General features: G+C 41.5%; 1 protein-coding gene across 4 annotated transcripts in view; it reads right to left on the bottom strand.

Moving 5' to 3' along the window:
- The window catches only part of GABRA2 (gamma-aminobutyric acid type A receptor subunit alpha2), a 72,347-nt gene extending 54,449 nt beyond the window's left edge, over positions 1-17,898 (bottom strand). Inside the window, exons 1-3 of one of the 4 annotated variants that reach the window (XM_083630652.1) lie at positions 17,432-17,898; positions 16,457-16,544; positions 12,852-12,967 (exon numbers count right to left, since the gene is read on the bottom strand). In XM_083630652.1, coding sequence (XP_083486778.1) covers positions 12,852-12,967; positions 16,457-16,524 — 184 coding nt within the window. In that variant the 5' untranslated portion in view covers positions 16,525-16,544; positions 17,432-17,898. Of the gene's footprint in view, positions 1-12,851; positions 12,968-16,456; positions 16,903-17,337; positions 17,357-17,431 lie in introns of those variants that run through there. The other 3 variants (XM_083630653.1, XM_083630654.1, XM_083630651.1) reach the window with 3 other exon arrangements.
- Between the last annotated feature and the right edge of the window lie 3,947 nt (positions 17,899-21,845).

Genomic DNA, 21,845 nt, shown 5'->3' with positions numbered 1-21,845 from the left:
CATTTTTTAAAAAATAAATAAATAAACGCAACACCTGAGCTTTAAATAATGATAACATATGACCAGGAATGGTCTTTGATACTTCCTGTGAATCTTGTAGCCTCCTCCATAGAGATTTCTCCTCCCCACTCTCCAGAATTAGAACTGTTGTGCCTGGTACACTGTTTCCTTTACTATGTTAAATATATTCACTGTGAAGGAAAATGGTTGCTTTCTGAATAGTGCCCAAATTGTTTTGCTATGCTACTAGAAAATTAAATGCAATGGATTTACAACTGTGCCCACCCTATGCCTGTGATTAAGTTGTTTAGTACGAGCAAGAACTTAAGTAAATCTTAGGGAGAAGATTCAGTCCCTATTTTAGCAAAGATGGCAAACACTTTTCATGCTGCACTAGGAAATGGAGAGTTCTAATTTCAAAAGGCGATGTAGGAAATAGAGAAACAGACAAGCAAGATTCCACACCCCACGCTTTTTTAACATACACTTAAACTAAAATAAAATAACACAGAGATTTCCAAGAGTTTTAATTATCACGCAGGCATTGACAACCACTGCAGTTAATGCAGAGCATCACTTTTCACAAGTTATGGTTTGTTTCATATTTCACAGCAACCCCTTCAGCAAGTGTGAGAAAATATGTTTCACTGCTTGCCTGCCTGGATATTAGCCCATGCCACCTTGCTACTAGTATTGGATTTAATCCCATAATGATTGACAATAGTCTGAAACTCCCACCAGCCTGTTCTACCGTTTCCTTCACTATCCCTTATTTAGGTCTGATAAGAAGGCTGATCGCCGAAGAATCGATGCTTTTGAATTATGGTGCTGGAGGAGACTCTTGAGAGTCCCATGGACTGCAAGAAGATCAAACCTATGCATTCTTAAGGAAATCAGCCCTGAGTGCTCACTGGAAGGACAGATCCTGAAGCTGAGACTCCAATACTTTGGCCACCTCATGAGAAGACTCCCTGGAAAAGACCCTGATGTTGGGAAAGATGGAGGGCACAAGGAGAAGGGGACAACAGAGGATGAGATGGTTGGACAGTGTTCTCGAAGCTACCAGCATGAGTTTGTCCAAACTGTGGGAGGCAGTGGAAGACAGGAGTGCCTGGCGTGCTCTGATCCATAGGGTCACGAAGAGTCAGACACAACTAAACGACTAAACAACACCAACGACAAATTTCATAGAAAACCATGTACATTTCACCCAATGCCGTCTCTCTGGTCTATCTTATAGCTCTAAGAGTTATGGAAAGCTATATTAATTTCACCAACCAGTGTTTTGTTTTGTTTTTTTAAAAATGAAAATACTACTAAGCGCAGTAACATGGTGTGCTTATACACTTTTGATACATAGGGACACATGCATTTCTATATAAATTATACTGACAAGCCTTTTCTCCAATCTTGTCAGTTCTACTGACAGTGGAAGACAGTGGAAGTAAATGGCCATACCATAAATGCCAGTGAGCATGGAAAAGGTGGGGAAATTGGGTAAACTCGGGAGCTGTACATTGCAATAGTGGCCAAGAGAAACTTCTCTATAGAGACAAAAATTAACATGGGAAAAAGTTCTTCCTAAATGTGTGAAAGTCTGTTGGAAGGATGGTGGATAGAAGAAGTGCTTTTAGGGATAATGCATCTGTTCACAGGGCAACCAAAATTAAAGATGTTTAAAATGTGATTATAAAGTGTCCTTCCTTCATGCACATCAATTTAAAAACCTGAAACATATACATTTTAAATTACATTTATAACAGAAGGAAGTCTCATAAGTGCTTTAAAGGGCACATGTGAAATCTGTCTGTTTCATAATCATCATGTTTTAAATATCATTTTAAAAGACTGTAAAATTTCAGAAAGAGGATTCTTTCTGAATGGGAATTACTATATCAAAGCATAGTTTAAAGGTTTTTTTACAATTAAGGGTTGGGGGAGTTCTCCCAAATTACACTCTAAATGCAGAATGCCTTACTGCAGTAGTGTTTCATTGCTTTAACAATCTGTTATGCAATCTGGACACAGTTGGATTTGATGTCTTTGAAAAACCTCTTTCCACAGAAGTGCAGTTCTGCCCCACTTTTGCCTCTCAGCTTTTTGTCTCTCCTTAGAAAAAAAATCTGCCTTTCAAGAGTAGCATATATTCTGCTGTATCTGATAAAAATCAGTGGGATATTACTGATGTCTTGAAACATGTGAAACATCTATGTCTTGAGAAACAAAAAATATTTACGATTACTAAAATGTTATGAATGACCTGATTGGAAATACTTCCCTCTGAATAAGATTCGAAGTCTTCCATACTTTAACATAGATACTTTAACATAGTATAATGCCATATTATACTTATTTTTTGGTTCCCTTCCTAACATTTGGTACACTGGAAAACTGTTATTGAAATCACACATATATTCCACAGAATTCACTGAACAAAGAAAGTGGGTGTTAAAATACATAACCAAAAAAAGCTCTTTTTAAAAAATGAAGAAAAGCAATCAATGACCCTTCTGGAAAGAACATTTTGAGAAATGGATACCCAAATATATTTCAAAGTGATAACAACAACAACAACAACAACAACAACAACAACAACAATAACAACAATAATAATTCATTTATTTATACCCCAGCCACTCTGGGCGGCTTCCAACAAAATATTAAAATACAATGGTCTGTTAAACATTAAAAGCTTCCCTAAACTATGAAAATGAAATATCTATGTTAATGAATTATCCTGTTTTTGTTGCAAAATGATGCTAGAAAAGTCTAGTTGCTGATGTGCAGATTTGAAAAATTATATTAAAAAATCAAAGTAGGGACTTGTGGTTCAAGTTGTCCTACCCAGAAAATCACTATTTACCCAAAGTTTGGATTAAAATCAGAAACATCATCTGTAATAATGACATTTGAACCTGCTTATCCTTGCATGGTCTTGTTGTTTAACTTCTCAACAAATCATAAAATTTCTACTGATCTCCTGTCATTGGAAGCATGGAAACACTGTACCTTCAAACAATATCAAAAGCTAGCCTTTTAGAAAAAAAGAAGACTTCAGGCTTAGATGAGATATTTCTGCCTCTGCTTGAGTACACAGAGTATTCTGTGCATCTCAAAAGCTTATTTCCAATTAGTTTACACACTATTGCTAGCCCAGCAAATGCTAACATTTGGACTGACTCCTTCTTCTCTTTCAAGTGGAAGATAAATCAGTAATGAAGTAATAAGCCTTTGTTGCCAGATTGTATCCATTTATATTCTTGATGCTCATCCTCACAAATAAAGGCCTGACATTTGTATCTGCATCTCTTGGTTAAAAGGTGGGGCATACACTTCACAGCTTTGGAAGCAAGAACAAATACTATCTTTGTATGGCCAAAGAGTGGGATGCGGGTGGCGCTGTGGGTTAAACCACAGAGCCTAGGGCTTGCCGATCAGAAGGTCGGCGGTTTGAATCCCCGCAACAGGGTGAGCTCCCGTTGCTCAGTCCCTGCTCCTGCCAACCTAGCAGTTCGAAAGCATGCCAAAGTGCAAGTAGATAAATAGGTACCGCTCCGGCGGGAAGGTAAACGGCGTTTCCGTGAGCTGCTCTGGTTCGCCAGAAGCGGCTTAGTCATGCTGGCCACATGACCCGGAAGCTGTACGCCGACTCCCTCGGCCAATAAAGCGAGAGGAGCGCCACAACCCAGAGTCAGCCACAACTGGACCTAATGGTCATGGGTCCCTTTACCTTTATGGCTGAAGAGTACCGCGTTTTCTTCTAATAAGGTACGGATGATGGCAAACTAACATCTGGATGAACATCACACAACTACAGCTTCGTGGAAGTCTTACAAAGAATTTTGTCCGACCAAAAATTGCAATGGCTGGTAAAACCCTATCAAAGGATTCTCCAGGCTTTTGCAGACACTTCCACTTCTCATACCATTTTAATTATTTTTCTTTTCAAATCCCCAAGTACTATTTAAGTTCCTTTGACATTGTTCTGACATTGTCATATGATCTCCATGGACATACTTCACTAATTCTGCCTACAAGTAGTGAAAAAGGTCTCTCAAAATATGTTCTCAAAACTGTACAGGTGCAACAGTCCAGTCCTTAAAACAGATTCCCCCTCCCAAACTTACTTCTGAATCAGTTCACTATGTGCAATGCCCATCTGGCAGATTTGTGAGTGTAGCTGTGCATGTAGCAATTTGCAAGCACCACAGTAAATAGATCAGATAATTTGAAATGGTGAGGAAAACAAGGATAATGAAAAGCTTCACATGCAAAATATTGTTAAATCAGGGGTTGCCAACCTTTCCGGGTCCATTTGCAAACTGGGGAGACTGGTGTTGGCACCGCAGGGCAAGGCACAAGCTATTCTATTGGCTGCAAGATAATAATTCTTTTAAGCCAAATTTCAGTGTGGCATGGGGCTCTGTGGGAGTCAGGGAAGGGTGCTACACTGCTGGTGACTTCCATGTTCACTTCACATAGAACTAATGTTCAAAAGTTAACAAGGAGAATCATGCAGTTGGCAGAAGCTTGTTGAAAGGTATGACAGTCTTTTTCTAAGACATTTTCCTACAAGGTTTTGAGGACAGCATATTGCTGTGATATACATGTACCACAGATGTACAAAGAAAATGCTTAAACATAGCAGGAAGCAAGACACTGGAACTACAATAAATATGTTTGGGATCAGGGTTTAGATCAAAAATAAATATCCTCTTTGGAATGTCAGTGTGCCTATATCATCCACAAGATGGAGAATGTTATAATCCTTCAGAACTTCAATTTTATATCTCCCCAAAAAAAGATGAGAAATAGAAATGTGTTTCTTCTTGGTGTGTTTATGGCTAACTAACTTCCATTATATACTGATTTATCATTCCAAGATTTACGGTGGCTACTTGGCCCCTGTTCAATTTGGCCGTGAAATAAAAATATTAGCTCCTTTAATATGAAGTGGGATGGCTGAAAGCATATTTGCCTAATGCTCAGTATGCAATACTGCCATACTGAAGTTTGAGAAATAGCATAGGCACATTAACAGAGTTTAACTAGGATGGAGTAACGTGAATCAAGGAACATCCATTAGGTACTACTTATGATGGAAACAGACCTATTCGTTTGAACTAGAGGGCTTCTCCAATTATGTATAAGGTAGAACACATGTATTTTAACATGAAAGGCCCCAAATTCAAGGAGGTCACATAGCAACTGATGGGAAAGACCTCTGCTTTAGACACTGTAAAGCCATTGCCTCTAAGAGTAGATAATCAAGTGGTATTATATATGGCATTTTGCTCCAAGAGGCCCAGATGACCCCTCCTTTGATGACATACCACTCTACAATTTTGTTGAGATTTTGGCTTGTATGACAGAATGTTGTTGTTTTTTACTTCCTGCTGAGCTTTCATTACAGCTTTCTGTGCCTGTCACTGATGTTTTGAACTCTTTTTCACATACTTATTCTAGACCCTCCGAGTGCCCCTATTTTCAAGGGACAGTCACAGATTCACAGAAGCTATCCTGGTTTCTGAATTGATCCTGGAATGTGCCATTTTTCCTTAGGACATCTCTATTTTCATTAGAGAAATGTTGGAGGATATGTTATTGTCTTATGGAACATTAGCAATGCAATCCTATGCATGTTTTCTCAGAAGTAAATCCCATTATGTTCAATAGGCCATACACTCAGTTAAATGTACAAAGAATCACAGCTCTATTGCTTTTATTGAGACTAATTCCATCTTGAAAGTGAACGATAGTGACAAGAATAGAATTTAATTTTTTTTTCCTACTGAAGAAATAGTATTCGCAGGTTAGTAAATATTGCCGGACTGTGATCCTAGTTGTTGTAGAGATGTGTCACGCCTAGCTAACTGTGGTTGTAATAAAAGAAGCCCACACTTGTCTTATCATAGCCATTCACGTGAAGGATCTCCTGTCACTAGAGGTCAGCATGAGCACAACATTAGATCACTGTATACAGTACTAATCCCATCTTTAGAAAGCTTGCAGATCCTATTCTGGAAAACCTCACTTAAGGAAAACAACTTCAGTGATCATATGTCCTATGGACAGGCCAATTTTAATATGTCTATTTAGGAACTGGATATTGCATTGATCAGTACACCGCAACTCATAAATCGGTGCGTGATCTTATTTCAGTGCTTCAACTAGAGCAAAAGTATTTTGACCGTATTTTAGGCAAATAAATAAATAAATGCGGAAGAGTGGAAGATACCATTGCCTTTAAAGCTGGCTTCATTTGTTACTTCTAAAATTAGCAATATTGTAAAAGTAAAAAATATGACATTTCAGGAAAATAACCTCTAAATTCACCCATCAGCTTCAGCAACACGGATTTGACTAAAACAGCATGTAGGCGTGCCATGCTAAACTTTACACACATCTTTTTGTTAATTTAAATGTGTGGACCTTTGTACAGCCAACTTCTTTCTCACTATATCTCCCTTAACTTGGAATGTTAGCTCTGGACTCCTCAGGTGGATCTATACGAACACTGATATCAGCTTGGACACCAAATTCATTTCAGAATGTTTGGCATCGTCAAAGCTGACAGCACCAGCACTAACCATGTGTTGAACAGGGAAGGCCTTGTGTACAGCAGCGTGCTTGCAACAAATTACTTCATACCAGGATTTCTGGAACTAAAATGCCTTTTTCTGACCACACCAAGAGCCTAGAACTGTGACACAAATTGTCCCAAATGCCCATAGGAAGCTCACAAGAGAGCAAGACGGAAATTGCCATTCCATTTTGCATGCCCAAAGCATCAAGTACTCTGAAATACACTGTCTCTGAATGTAGAGTGTTCTTTTAACTGTTAGCAATGGACAGATATGTCCTACACTTGAACACATCTAATCCTTTCTTAGACAATGTTTTTCACTAGATAAATATTGGCGGAATTACGTATCATCAACCAGTTTCACAAAACTGGCTTTGGTGGATTTTGAGTAAGTGTAAAAAACAAGAATAAGTCTTTCCTCTATTAGCTGATTAAAAAATAAAATAAGTCATGCATTAAAGAACATGAGCAAAACACAGAACAAGATGGCAATTCTCAGAATCCTATAATTAGAAATAATTAGACTATTTAGTAATTTAGTTCCAAAATGCCTTGCCTATTGTTATAAACAGGTTATTGCATAGTCAGTGTGTTGTAGAGCAACCCAACAGTTCAGCCATTGTATCTTACACAGCTGCTTGGAGACTGAGGCGCCTTCGTAAAAAAATAGTCAATGGCAAAAATGAAAATGTATATTCAGAACTTATCATACAGATTCTCTAAACTTTCCAGTTTGACATTTTCATCTGTTTGCTTCAATATGTGATCACCTCTCATCTGCCAGAGACAAATTTGTCTATGAAGACAAACAGCAGCAAGGAATAAGAGGAATGTATACATATAGTAAGGAAAAGATAATGGTCTGCTCTTTGGGAAAGTTATTGGACTTCTCTTCTGAAGGGTTATGATTAGGGAGAAAATAAATCAGCAAAACACAGCTAATGCCATTTTTAAAACGAATCCTATTGCCTACTCAAAGATAGAATTTACGGCATAGGGCCATAGATAGGGGACAATCAATGAGGTCCCTTTCAGATGTTGCCAGGCTCCAATCAGCCCCAGCCACCATGGCCAACAATCTGGAATGATTGGAAATGTAGTCCTGAAACATCCTGAGGTTGCTATGTTGGCTACCCTGGCATACATTATCAAAGGATGCATTTTAACAGTTGGGAGACATTTCATGTTGAAGTTTCCATCTCATAGTGACACCTAGTAATCTGTGTATAATGCAACACAACACAGACAGCGGCAAAGCAAGCCTTCCTAAGCCATAGGCCATGTGGGCAAAGGTTTAAAAAACAACTAAGCTGCTTCCAAAAGAACACTGGTGAAGTGAAGTGAAGATGCCTGGGCACCAGGATGGTGCCTGACACCTCCACCATCTGGAGGTGCATGCCTGGGGATCATTGGATCTTGACTGTTTTCATACACTAATACTTCATCCTGAAGAATTCTACCAGTTGTGTTTTACCTGCACAATAAGAATGAATTTCAGGAACTAAAAATGTGGTTTTTTTCTGTGCAGCCTGAGCAAGAGCAGTGAAAACCGTTATAGTTAATTGTTAAGCAGAAGTTGGGTGGTCATCTATCATGGGTGCTTTAGTTGTGATTTCTGAATTGCAGGAGGTTGGACTAGGCAACCCTTGGGGTCCCTTCCAACTGTATAATTCTATGGTTCACTTACCCCAGTTCACTGCCCTGCTCACAGTTGTGAAGAATATTCTTATGTTATGAATGGTTTGAATTGCCATTAAGAAAAAGAAGTCAGAATAGGCCAATTTATATGTGGACTGTCCCTGGATCTTCTTCAAGTTCTCAAAGCTCTTAACCTAGATCAAGATTGTTTTCTGAACTAGCCATATGTTTAACTGATCAATCAGATAATCAATCAATCAGGCCATCATTTGAAAAATAAGACCTGCGCAAAAATGGCAACTAGACATTCTGTTTTGGTGACTGTAACATTGGTTTGAGGAGCCATTTGGTGCCTAGATTATATATCTGAGTTTCTAACTAAAACCATCCTGTTTAGGATGCTTTTCTGGCCATGAAGGACTTTTAGTTCCTGTACTGATATGTTTTGGTATTTTAAGTTTGTTGTACTGAACTGTTTTTATTGCTCTGGTGATTTCTTAAGACTACAGCTTGATTAACCATGCTGGTGATGTATCTGTGTGTGGTTGGATAGGGGAAGAAACAGCTCTGTCAACCTCCGCTGGCCTCCCCCATGCCTCTAATGTAAAGCTCTCCCTTTCACATTCCAAAAACGTGGTAGGTAGATTTACTGCTGCTGAAATCCCCCTTACTGGTAGCCCATGGAAAGCTCCAAAGTTAGGCATTATGAGGCTAGACCCAGCCCAGGATCTACTGCAGGCTTCCTCAAATTTGGCCCTCCAGATGTTTTTGGCCTACAACTCCCATGATCCCTAGCTAGCAGCACCAGTGGTCAGGGATGCTGGGAACTGTAGTCTCAAAACATCTGGAGAGCTGAGGTTGAGGAAGCCTGATCTACTGGAACTTGAGCCATCCCTACTGCCACCACTTGACAGCAATGTGCTGGATGTGAGCCTGGCCAGCATGCAAGCTCCAGGCTGGCACAGCCCATGGAAGTGTTTTGCCTCCCAACCCAACCTCCATCCTAGTCAGTGTGAGCAATGGGGCTACAGATGCAGTGCAGCTACACTGCTCCACCCTGGAATTAAGATTGCTTTGTAGTTGTTTTTAAAGCTGTCCTGTGTCTTTTTGTATTCAGCTGCTATGGGCACTTCTCGTTTCCACCCTCACATTTATTTTTATTTTTTTACAAGGTAGGTTCTAAATGTGTTTAATAAATAAATGCATTTTCGTGGATATAAAGATGGTGGTTACAACTGGAGCTATCAAGAAGGCCAAAGTGGGGCACTTATCTAGTGCTGAGTGCCATACAGTGGTACCTTGGGTTATATACGCTTCAGGTTACAGACTCCGCTAACCCAGAAATATTACCTTGGGTTAAGAACTTTGCTTCAGGAAGAGCGGCGCAGCGGCAGCTGGAGGCCCCATTAGCTAAAGTGGTGCTTCAGGTTAAGAACAGTTTCAGGTTAAGAACAGACCTCTAGAACGAATTAAGTTCTTAACCCAAGGTACCACTGTATTGGTGTCAGACATTTGTCTGGCACCTCCAGATGGTAGTGCTAGGCCTGGGTGTGCCCATATTCACACATCCATCTCAATCGCAATTTTAATTTTTTGCCATGAATAGTTAGGATAGCACAAAATATCTAGCTTTAGAACTTAACAGTAAGGCAAGCTTCTGTTTTTTTGTTTTTGTTTTTTAAAGAAACTGGGTGTCCCCCTCCCTACAGAAAGAGAATAAATCCAAAGAGACGGGGGGGGGGAGGAAATTACTGAGCCCTTTGTAGTAACACCATTATCAGTATGAACAAAACGTTAAGGCTGTGAGAACATATTAAACCATCTACTTTCTTAAACAAAGAACCAGGAAGTTGTGACAAAGCCGTACTGCAGCAATACATGGAAGAATACATCGGTTCTCCATGGCAACAGAACTACTTGGTAACTGGAGTGAGCAAAAGCAACCACAGAATACTACAAAAACAGGCATAGTCATCTATATTGCTGCACTGTAACATGCTTTGGCACACTTCTAAGAAAAGGATGAGGAGGCTTCCCCACAAGGAAAACTGGTTTTCTATATTCACCCATCATCAAAGAAGAAATCAATCAGCTATTTCAAATTTGTGCACCAACAAAATATTCTGTTTATTTTATTTTCCCCCACCGTGCTAAATGCTATGCATTTCCAGCACATGCAGAATAGCTTTTGCCTCGCCTCCTTGCATAAAAATAGCACTTGTTGGTTTCAGTTCTATTCTCAGCAAAACTGCTCCAGAGACTGCATCTAAGTGAGGTTGCTTACAATTTTTCTGTTTAGATTTCATTGCAGGATTTCCATCAATAAGCAAAAAAAAAAAAAAATCAAAACCAAGGAAGGTTCATATATAAGGAGTTGGCATTTCATTTCAGGTTTCCACCCCCACCCCCCATTTTTTTAAGTACTCCTGGGTTAGAAAATTCACCTAACCATAGCAATTTATCTAAATTTTATTTAAGCCAGCATAGCAAAAGTGATTATATGATCATTATCCCTTTTTGCCCACCTTGCACATTTATGGTATCATCATCTTGACATGCTCATTCATTGCAACTTAAGTACTTCCAAAAAAAAAAAAACCACCAGCTTTCACCCCTGCATTCTATTATAACAGCTGGTGAACCCAGCATCTGGTGGGGGACAGATAGTCCTCTTGTACATTTCTGATTGCGGACTGTGGTAAGCAAGCTTCTCGGAGCAGTTTGGTTTTGGATATATTCGAGATGAACTTGCAACAAACAAGCCACACTGCATTTTTTAAAGTATATTTTATGCTTACTATTCTACACCTCGCAACAACTGTAATGGTTTCATAAGCACCAGTAAGTCATTCATTTTAAAGTAAAGGGATCTGTGTCTTTGGTACACCGGGGAAGGGAACCTGTGGTAATGTTTCATGCCAACTCCTGTGACCCCCAACTAGCATGGTTAATGGTGAGGAATGAAAGCAGTAACATCTGGAAGGGCACATGAGTGTTCGTGCTCAGGTCAAGTGCAGTGCGGGCCATATATCTTGAGTGTCACCATTGCTTCATGAGAATTAAGAGCGTTCAAGAGAACACACCCAGCACAACTGCAGCTGTGTGTTGCAAGGGAGGAATTGATAGTAGTGGTGGGCAACCGTCTTTGAGGGAAGCTTTATTCATCTTCACATTGAGAAACTCCTGATCAACTTCTGAGGAACACTAAGATTCCTTGGAACCATTTGAAAACTACTTAGCTGGGGTAGATTAGCTTGTTTCAGCTAACTGTGCCTCGGCTGCTTTGCTTTTGATCCTTGCACAAGGATGAAGAACAACAGCGGGAGCTCTTTTCTGCTCGAAGACTCTTCTGCTGGCTGCAACTGTATTCTGTGCTTTCCCTCCCCTCCTTTGCTTTGCTTTTGGGGATGACTGTTGTTTCCAGGGCTGCCATCAACAGTCTGCCTTGCATTGATTTGAGAGCTGCTTGGGCCAGAGGCTGGTGTGGAAAGGGCAGGAGTGGAAACACTTTGAACCTGGAAGCTGAGTTTATTTGTCTTGCTCCTGTCACCCTGCAGGTAGGTAGGTAGGTACTCATGTATGTATGTATCTGAGAGCTGCTTGAGGAAGAGGTGAGAGCCGAAGGGCTCTTGTTATGTAGATCTTTACCTATGGAGCCTGTGACAAGAATCTGAGGAACCTGATGCTTTGACACCGAGCTCTGCAGTTCTAGCTCAAAGTAGTTTTGATCTTGAATCTATGGCACAAGCAGCTCTGTGTCCTCAAGAAGAAAGAGGTTTGGGTAACCTAAACATCCTGCTTTGGATACACAAGTCCCACAGGATTGGAGGGGGGGAGTGACCTAGTTGATCTTCTTGAACAGTCTGTGCCATTAGCTATTATGTTTATACACTATTAACCATTGTAATTGATGGAGGCGATTGAATAGCAAGAGATAGATTGCCATTAAGAAAGTTTAGCTTTTTAAAAAGAAAAAAGAAAAGTTGTTTGACATCTAGGAGAAAGATGGACATGTAAATAATTTGTAGGAGCCATTTCCAAATTTTACCCTCTTTCTTTCTGAGCTCAGGCAAAGGTAACCCATAACAGAGCTGCCATTTATTGACCTTAACAAATGCTTATAAAGGAAAAAAACCACACTGTTATTTCACCATGATGTTATTGGGAATCCTTCCAATGATTTCAGTGGCAGTTTAATGGTCAGAGGCTTGACCCCTGTATAATACAAAGTACCCACATCAGACCCTTGGGGTGATTATACTATTTATATAGGATTACTCAGCTGTAATGATCTCCGGTGCAGTCAAAACCAAATAAATGTAACTTTCCCTGTTTATTTGTTTTGTAACATAAAATCCCTTAATAAAAACTATTTTCTTAAAAAAAACACCAATCAAAATAATGCTGGCTATGAACAAAATGGCAAACATCAAATGCTACAATAATGTCACACTATCAGAAATATAAACAGAATCAATTTTCCTAAACCTAGTATCAAAACAGTAGACACTATTTGGGTTGAAGAACAGGTCAATATTCTCAGGCAAAATTATCAACATGTTAAGCACCAGAATTCTAATTACCCAATGAGGTCTTTTGTTTTTCAAAATGAAGTGTTATTCATTACCTCCTAAACCAGGTCTCAGACGATTATCATAACCATCCAGAAGTCTATCTAGAATTCTTGTAAAGATGGTGATGTTATTTTTTGCTTCATCTTCATTGGGGTCAACCGATGCTGATCTAAACAGACATTTAAAAAAAAATCTGTTAAGTATGTTCTGTGTACATTTACTACACTGTTAGTATTGATTAGCTTTGAATATTCTGTGTATGCAATGAATACAAATTATTTGAAGATGCCACCTTTTTCTTAGCGAATAATCAGCTTTTCACTTTTAGGACCCAACTTTAGCCACCATGCTTTATCATGTGAGCAATGTTAATATTTACCATTTCCCTTTTCTTATTCATTCGCCATGTCCTTCTCTGTTTTATGTATGCTTGCTTCCTCAGCCAAGCCTATCCAAAACTTTCCTACTAGATATTTAAATCCCCACCCCAGGTGGATATGCTTTTTCTCTTTCTTCCAATTTCTTCTCTGACAATCAAAGAAAATAAAGTGGCTGACCACTGTTGGAGACAGAATACCGGACAACTTGGACCCTTGGTATGATCTAGCAAGGCAACATGTGTTTGTGTGTGTGTGTGTTTAAAAAACTTAAAACAAATGAAAATAGTGGCAAAATCACTGGTGCAACCCATATCACTTTTGTCCACTTCCTTACAACCAAGATTACAAGCCAACACTTGAAATAAGTGCTACAAACAAGAGATGCATCCAGTTGTATGTACCTGCAATACCAGAAGCACAGAGTAAGGTGAAACCTGTAACAGCAAACTCAAGAGTAGATCTTTGTGCACTAAGCCCAATACACCATGGGGCACAGGAAGTTGCCTTATATGGAGTCAGGTCATTGGTCCATCTAGCTCAATGGGGATTCTGCCATCCCAATCTAGAGATACCTACAGGGATTGAACCTGAGACCTTCTGCATAAAGTAGATGCTCTACTACTAAGCCACAGCTCTTCTAATAAAAGTTCAGGTCCTTCAAAGAATTGGATCACTGTCAGTCAGGACCTCCTGCTATCCGCTTCCTTTTCCAAGAAACCTTGTAGCAAAGCAGGGAATGAACACTGGCTGGTAGGCACCTTATAGGACTCATAGGCCTTGATGCATTCACTGAGTGACAAGGCCTCGGAAACAACAATTCATATGCATCCCAATGACACGGGTTGCAAACTGTAAGGTCTTTGCCATTGACACCTGCTATTGGTGCTCCTTCACAAGGAGATGAGAAATATAAATATATTTGGGAAACCGGGGCGGACCAGCAGGTAATATTTACATGCTTATTTTTTCTATAAAAAGTTAAAAAAATAAAGCAGAATTGCAATGTAACTGGCGCACATACTATGTTTGTTGATGAGAAAAACATAAAATACTGGAATTTTGGAAAAGACTGGAAAATTCTGGTTTTCTTCATTATGGTTAAATACAATTGTACCATTAAATACAATTAAACAAAATACTGCAGCTATTTCTTTATAATGAACACTTGCATGGGAAGGAATATCAGGATGTGAAAAGCATGGTTTTCATCCTGGACCACCTTTGCCATCTTCTGAGAAGGCATTCTGACTAGGCATTCAGTGACCATGTAGCACACAAAACATGGAGAGAAGCTGTCGTGATAAAACTGGCTTCTGATGTTTGTAAATTGTGGGTAGTTGCAATGAGACAGAAAAGCAGCAAACCACAAGAGAGTCTAAAATACGTATGGATCTTAAAACGAATCCTGTTAAATTATGGTAGCAGTAGTGGTAAAAGTATTAATTCAACGGATTTCCAGGATAATAAACATTGGTGGCAAAGAAGAAGAAAAAGCTTAAAATTCAGTTTTGAAGATGCCATAGAGAAAAAAAGGAATGAAAAGTAATCTGATCCCCCTTCACCCCATTCTGAAAATCAGCAGCAAACACAGTGACTTTCTTCATTTGTTGTCCACTTAAGACTGGTGCTGAAAAGCAAATGTCTCTTAAACTGGGAAAATCCAAACCAAGGCCTTGTAGTATTTCTTTGGATGTCAGTTCTGCTCCCCGTATGGATCTTTCCCATGAACCTTGCAGTAACAACCAAATTTTTGCTTGAAATTTATGATGCTTAGATGCCCCTTTCTTACAAGTTCCAAGTATTCAGCTAGCATTAAAAGAATATGATATACATTGTCTTTCCCCAACAATCTACAGTTATTTATGACATTTGGGTTTTTTGAATGCATGATTAATGCTATCCTCCTTCTGAGGCAATTTCTGTAATGTGAACACAGTTTGAACTAAAACAAAATAAATAATCAAGAAAGACAATATTACTTTTATATGGATAAAGCATTATTGAGAAATTAAGAAAATAGGAATATTCAACAACATGGACAAAGCATTTAAATGTTTATGGGTTGTTGTTTTTTGCAGTTTGTGGTATTTCAGGACCCTTCGCTTACAAGTAATTATTTGACTTTAGTATTTCACATGTGAGCTGTCAATAAGATTTAAGATACTATTGTTAGTACTTGCATGTTGTATACAAGCAGATATTTTTACCAGTATTAAAGAAATACTAGTTTTGTAAGCAAATTATTAGATAAAAACTAACACTGATAATCCTATTAGAGTCTAATCCTGAAAATTGTAGAAGAATGTAGTAGTCTTTAGGTACACATGTTGACTCCTTGGCAGCAATGAGACTTACTCACTTGAGTAAAAGGACCAGGCCCACTGTGGCTTAACTAATACTGCAGCATCCTTGCTGGCTAGATAAACCGAAAACATCAAAACCTCAAAGCAGCATTTAATTCTAGCCACTGAAATATATTGCCAATTACTTGGCTAAAATTGGATGCATTGCTTTTCACTATCAGATGAGTTTCTTATGATTTTGAGGAAAATAAAATACAGAAATATGTTATATGTTATATGCTACTGCAGCCCAAGCTGTGATCTATGAGCAAAATGAAGTTAGAAATCATCATTAATTGGATGCATAGAGGTGCCAGGTAAAATCAAACCTAAGCATGCATTTTAGGTTGCCTTTTATAATGCTATCACTTTAGATATATAGTTTATTAAGCAACATCAAAAGTTGATTAATGTATCAGGTTATTGTTTTATTTTATGGGATTGTGGAATTGTATACTATCTCCACCTAGAGGTTTAAAGATTAAATGTCTCCGTGTTCTGTTATGTTGACCAAAAATACTCCCCATTCCAACCCACGTCCACATGCAAAATATCCCATTATCTTCAGTGTTTTGGTTTCTTTCCTGTTCCTTATTCTCCATGAGGACTGGCGTGATATAACTAGAGTGACACAATGACTCTGGAAAATATTGCATGGCTTCAAAGGCTGCACAGAAAGATCGTACAGTGCTCTTCTTTCCAGAGGCAATCACGAAACTGTCATTTGGTTTTCAGAAAGACTTGTTTGACACAAGTTATTAACATTTCAACAACCTCAGGACTTCCTCCTTTACTTCACCTGTGCTGCGTACCAACTGATCTTATATGTAAAGAACAGCTTTCTTGCCCATACCCCAGTGTACATGAGCGGTGCCAACTAGCAGCAAACAAGGCAATCTCTGTTGCTGTTGATCAAGAAGCAGAACCTCCTCTCACCTTGCAGAGAAGCACGCCAACAAAACGAGAACCAACTGCATCATGTAGAACATCAGTTTCCTCTTCATAGCTGCTTCCTTTCCTTTTCCTAGCGATGTAAGAGGAGAAGAGAGAGAGAAAAAAAAACACTTGGCTTTGAATCAGTTTCCAACCAAGCGATGCCTTCAATTCAAACCAACAAAAAGATGCCACTTCAATGAAGACTTTGGACCCATGGGTCGCTGAAGCACTCCCCCGCTTAAAAAAACAACCACCACCCCACACTAACAAGTTATTACATCTCCGTCCTCCTCCCAGATCATGTGTTGTTCTACATGCAGTGCATAATCAAAACTGACATATGAGCAGATGCAGCAAATGTTCCTTTTCCTCCTCATTCCCATGCAATAGAAAGAAATCCAAGACTTCCCCCTATCTTTTTCTCATATATTAAAAAAAGTCCATCAGTAATTCCTCGGCTGGTTTCGCTACATCTTCAAGCAAAAAATTTTTTAGGAAGATGTGTCAGGTGGGGGTTGGAGAGAGGCATTTGCAAAGGGGTTCACTGACACTGCCGTGAACCGAGGCAGCCCAGCTCTTTCCGAATGCTGAACATGTTTGACAGCTGCTTAAAGATAATAACTGCCACAGCCACGGAGATAGATGTCCAGAGCGAGAATTCATAGAGAGGCGGAATTTGCAAACAACAACAACGAAAACAGTCGCGGCGCAGCGCAAAGTTGCAGAAGCCTCCTCCCCCCCCCCCCCGCTTCCAAATGTCTCACTCAAATAGGCTGAAGGGGGGAGGAAAGGTTCAAAGCCAAAGCATCCTCTATCACACCCCCCCCTCCCCAATGCAAACCACCCATAAACACCCATCTCCTTTTCATTCTGGTACATACCCCTGGAAACCACTCACTCTCCACTCATTCCAAGGGAGGGGAGGGAGAGGGACAGAGAGAAGAAGAAGGGAGGGAGAGCAAGTAGGGAGCCTACCTTGGGAGCACCAGGAGGCGCTCAAAGGAGCAGCCAAAACATAAAGGATAATAATAATAATAATAATATTAATAAGGACTTGGCGAGCTTGAGGAGGGAGTCCTCCTTAGCGAGGCTCGGTAGAGTGGGGGGGAAGCTCAAGAAGAAGGAAACTTGGCAGAGGGAGGGGGGAGGCTTCCAGACGACTGCAGCAGCCCCTGCGAAGAGAAGCGGACCCAGAGCGGCGGTGTGTTTGCGTGTGTGTGTGCATGTGCGCGCGCGCGCGCAAAGCAGGCGAGCAGTAGCGCGAGGCGGGCGTAGAGCAGCAGCAGCAGTCAGTCAGTCAGTCAGTCCGGGGTATATGGGTATGTCTCCCTCTCTGCGTGTGTGCGACCGCGTGCGTGTGTGTGTGTGAGGGAGTGAGGGCGAGCGCGCCAAACGCGTGCTCGCGCAGGCAGCGGATGCAGCTGGCACGCGCCCCCGGGGGCTCCAGCGAGGAAAGGCGGGAGGGAGGAGGGTGCGTGGCGTGGGGGGGACGGGGACAGTGAGGGGGCGGAGCCGCAGAGAGAGGGAGAGACACCGTGAGGGGAAAGAGCCGTTTGTGGTCCACCGGCGCCGCTGCTGCTGCTGCAGCTGGAGCACCGCGGGGCAGGAGGAGCCCCGAGGCACCCGGGAGCGGGGCGTCGGCTCGGCCGGGCCCTAACGCAGGGCGTCGTATCGTGTCCCCCCCCCCACCGCCTTCCTCCTTGCCTAGCAACCGGGCGGCGGTGGAGTCGCCGTCTGGCGGGGCTCTTTTTTGGGGGGGGGGTCTTTTTCGGTTGTGAGGGTGAGGTAGACGCCTCCGCGTCGTGCGTGGTTCTAGCTCGCGTGGCAACGGCCCGGCCTGAGGCGAGCGTCGTCTCCCCGTGAGGGAAGGAGGAAGCAGCCGGCGCCGTTCCCACCCACTCATTTAGCCCGTGGCAAAGCGGGCAGAGACAACGGGGTTAACCTCCCAGGGGGAGGAGGGAGAGATGGGGAGGCCTGTGGGGAGAGTTGCGCTCCCCACCGCTGCCCAATTGCAGCTGCTCGCCCCGCACCCCCAGCCCCCTTGGCGCTTGCTCGGCTGCTTCCTCGCGCATCCCTTTTCTGGCTGATCTATCCAGACAGGTTACTGCAATCCCGGCCGGCCGCTCACACACCCAAGAAACGTGCTCTTCCAAGAAGTTTGCATCGGCACGAGATTTGGGGCGGGCGGCGGGAAGCAAGGGGGGAGAAGGTGGCGGAGGGGGGACGTCCCTCTCCGTGCCTGCTTTGCACTAGCAGCAGTTGCTGGAGATGTTGGAGAATAGATGGGCTGGAGGAGGAGGAGGCGGCGGCTGGGGCTGTTGCTTAATTTAGCCTTTCACTTGTCAGATCCATGTGCACCAGAGAAGCTGTTTCAGGCTCTCTGGGTCTCCGCCACCCTGTTCTCCTCTGCTTTGCCTCTCTTTGATCTCGCTCCTCTGGAGTCTCGGTGTGTTTTTTGTGTGCTTTTTCCCCCAGGTGATGAAATGCAAACGAGGGGAAAGTGGGTCTTGCTTGCAGCAATGTAGACTGGCATTCATAAGGTGCACTCAGAAGGGGGGTGAGCAAAGTATAGAAAGAGCTGCTTCCATTGCCTCTTTCATTCATCCCCCAACAGCATAACAGGAAGCTGAAAAACATGCTGGTGATGAGAGAACAGAAGACTTGAAAAAAGAAGAAGTATTTCCCCATAAAAAACAGGTCGTTATGACCTCCATAAGTGCTGCTGATTCTTCATCAATCTAGTAAACCATGAACATTGTATAAAATGGAATAATATTGTTGCACTCCACCACAATCTCTGAGTGGTGCAGGATTCCAGATGCACTTTACCCAGGGTTTGTGCTTCCTTTTGGAAATGTGGCACAGTGGAGACTGTGGTGTCTTTATGAATCATGGTTTATTTACACATACAGTGGAACCTCGGGTTGCGGACATAATCTGTGACGGAGGAACGTCCGCAACCCGTAGCGTTCGAAAGCTGAAGCGCCGTGGCTGCACAGGCACCGGAACGATTTGGCACTTCTGCGCATATGCGAAGCATGATCTAGCACTGCTGCGCATGCACAAGTGGCAAAACCCAGAAGTAACCCGTTCCGGTACTTCTGGGTTTCTCACGGTCCGCAACCCGAAAACACGTAACATGAAGTGGACGTAACATGAGGTATGATTGTATATACAACTTATGATGGAGGGGTTCACAGCATTAACACCCAAAAAGGGTCTTGCTTATCCAATAGTTGCAGTCTTGAATCCAAACAGAAATCAGCCATTGTACCCTTGACCTTCTATTCCAGCTTACTCCCTTTTACCTGCAGCTTTTTGCTTTCGGCTTCTACCTGACACACCAGCAAAAACTCCAAGGACTCTCAGCTTTTGTCTTTCTAACTAACTAAACAGGTGGAGGGAGATGCCCCTCCTATTTGTCCAGTCACAGAGCCCCTCTCATGTAGCTTTCTTAATGGGCCATTACCTTCCTTTTGTCTTCTTAATGGACCATCTCCCATGCCATTACCTCTTCAGAAAACTGGCCTGGCTTATATTTTAACCTTTGCTGAATCCAGGGGTTCAGTGTTTGGTACCCAGAAACTCATAACGTGGGAGTCTAAAACTCATAACACAGGGGAGTCTAGCAAACACAAATTCATAATAAAATATCCCCTTAGCTTTTAAACTTGGATGCAATCCCCTCAACGTCTTTAAGTCAAGAGCAACAAATTTGGATGCAGCAGGAATTAATTCTTATTAATGCTCCTTAGCTTTTGTGTTAGGTGTTCCTATTCCAGAAGCCTCAAGGCCAAGGATATGGAATTGGGAGCTCTTGGTAGTAAAAGAGAATGCAGAAATATTACAAAGTGTGTATATCAGAAACTGAGTATACAGCTGTGCCTCGATATGAAATCTATTGAAAGAAGTGTGAAGTGCATATTAAAGGAAGTATAGCTCTGTGTGTCAAAGGGTATGTGGAATCCCATAAAAGGGAACAAATACCATCATGTGATCTTCGTGGGTGGAAATACTAAGCCTAAAAAATAATATAGTACTGGAAACATATTATTGCCCCCTAACCCAATCTCTCAAGGTGGTGTCACTGTGGAGAAACATATTAGGGAGGTAACTAAATAAGAAATGATGGGTGGCTTCAATTACCCACATGTTGGGTAAATGTTCATTCAAAATCCACATTTTTCCTCCTCCAAGGGAGCATTTCTAAAATGCATTAACTTGAGCTCTTGAGTCAATGTATAAACAGAAATCCAGCTGTATAAACAAGTGCTCAAAGCCCTCTCCTTTATCAGTCCGTGACGGCAATGGATGACCTTGCCAGTTCCATGGAGCAGGGATGGCACGTCTGGGTCTTATCTTACATCCTGACCACAAAAAGACGCACAGACCTTGTCAGGTCTGACAAGAGACCCGGGAACGGTGCCAGGAGTGTTCTTAGAGTTGGTGACCTCCTGCCCCAAGATAAGAGTATAGGAACAGGAGCAACCTTTTATGGTCAAGAGTACCGGAACAGGAATATCTGTTTATGGTCATGGATGTCAACTTACGTGTATGAGCTGACGTGGTTGGATTCCTGGGGAAGGGGGGAGAGGGTGCCTGAAGGATATATATACTGCATGAAATTTCTCATTTCTTTGGACTTGCTGTGGCCTGACCATGCAAGTGCCTTCTGCTATCTGGAGAGCAGAATAAACTCTTTCTCTGAATCAACCTCGGTGTCATTTGACTTCCTTCCTCCCTCCCGGGAGCAACACAGACCCCACCAGTCAGTAAAGTCTAATAAGGCTACAGTATGAGTGCTCCATAGAACAGTGACTTATGGAACTAATGAAAGGAAGAGATATTCCTTGACATAATCTTAACTACAACCAGGGTCTGGTACTGAAATGTACATGTAACCAGTTACTTAGGAATGATGAGCATAGTACTGTCAAGTTCAACATATATGTAAATGGAAAATAATCCAGGAACTCTAGCATTATACCTTCTTAAAAAAATTAAAAGAGGAAACACCAGCTTCTTTTTGGGCTGAGATGTTAGTGTTTATTAAAGCAAACATTTGATAGGGTTGGCCAACAAGCTTTCAAACTTCACAGAACTGTTCACGGAGAGGCAGGTTGGGGGGAACGGCTCTGTGCTGCTCAAAGATTTACTACCCGCCACTGATTCCAATAAAACATCATTTGAATTACATTGGATTCCTTTTGTCTTTTGCATTGACTCCTATCTTATTATTGTATCTGTATGCTGCTGTGATTATGATTATAGTTTAGAATTCTAATTCTCCCCCCCCCTTCTGTTTAAGAACAGTTTAAGGCTTTCCATATCAAAGAAAAGGTCTTTAATATGAAGGAACAGTTGAAAGGAAGGAGACTGAAAGTGTTAG

The sequence above is a fragment of the Podarcis filfolensis genome (genome assembly GCF_964270895.1).
Source record: "Podarcis filfolensis genome assembly, chromosome: 9".
NCBI classification, from domain to species: domain Eukaryota; kingdom Metazoa; phylum Chordata; class Lepidosauria; order Squamata; family Lacertidae; genus Podarcis; species Podarcis filfolensis.
Note: the sequence above shows the minus strand (reverse complement) of the source record. Positions and strands in the feature narration are given on the sequence as shown.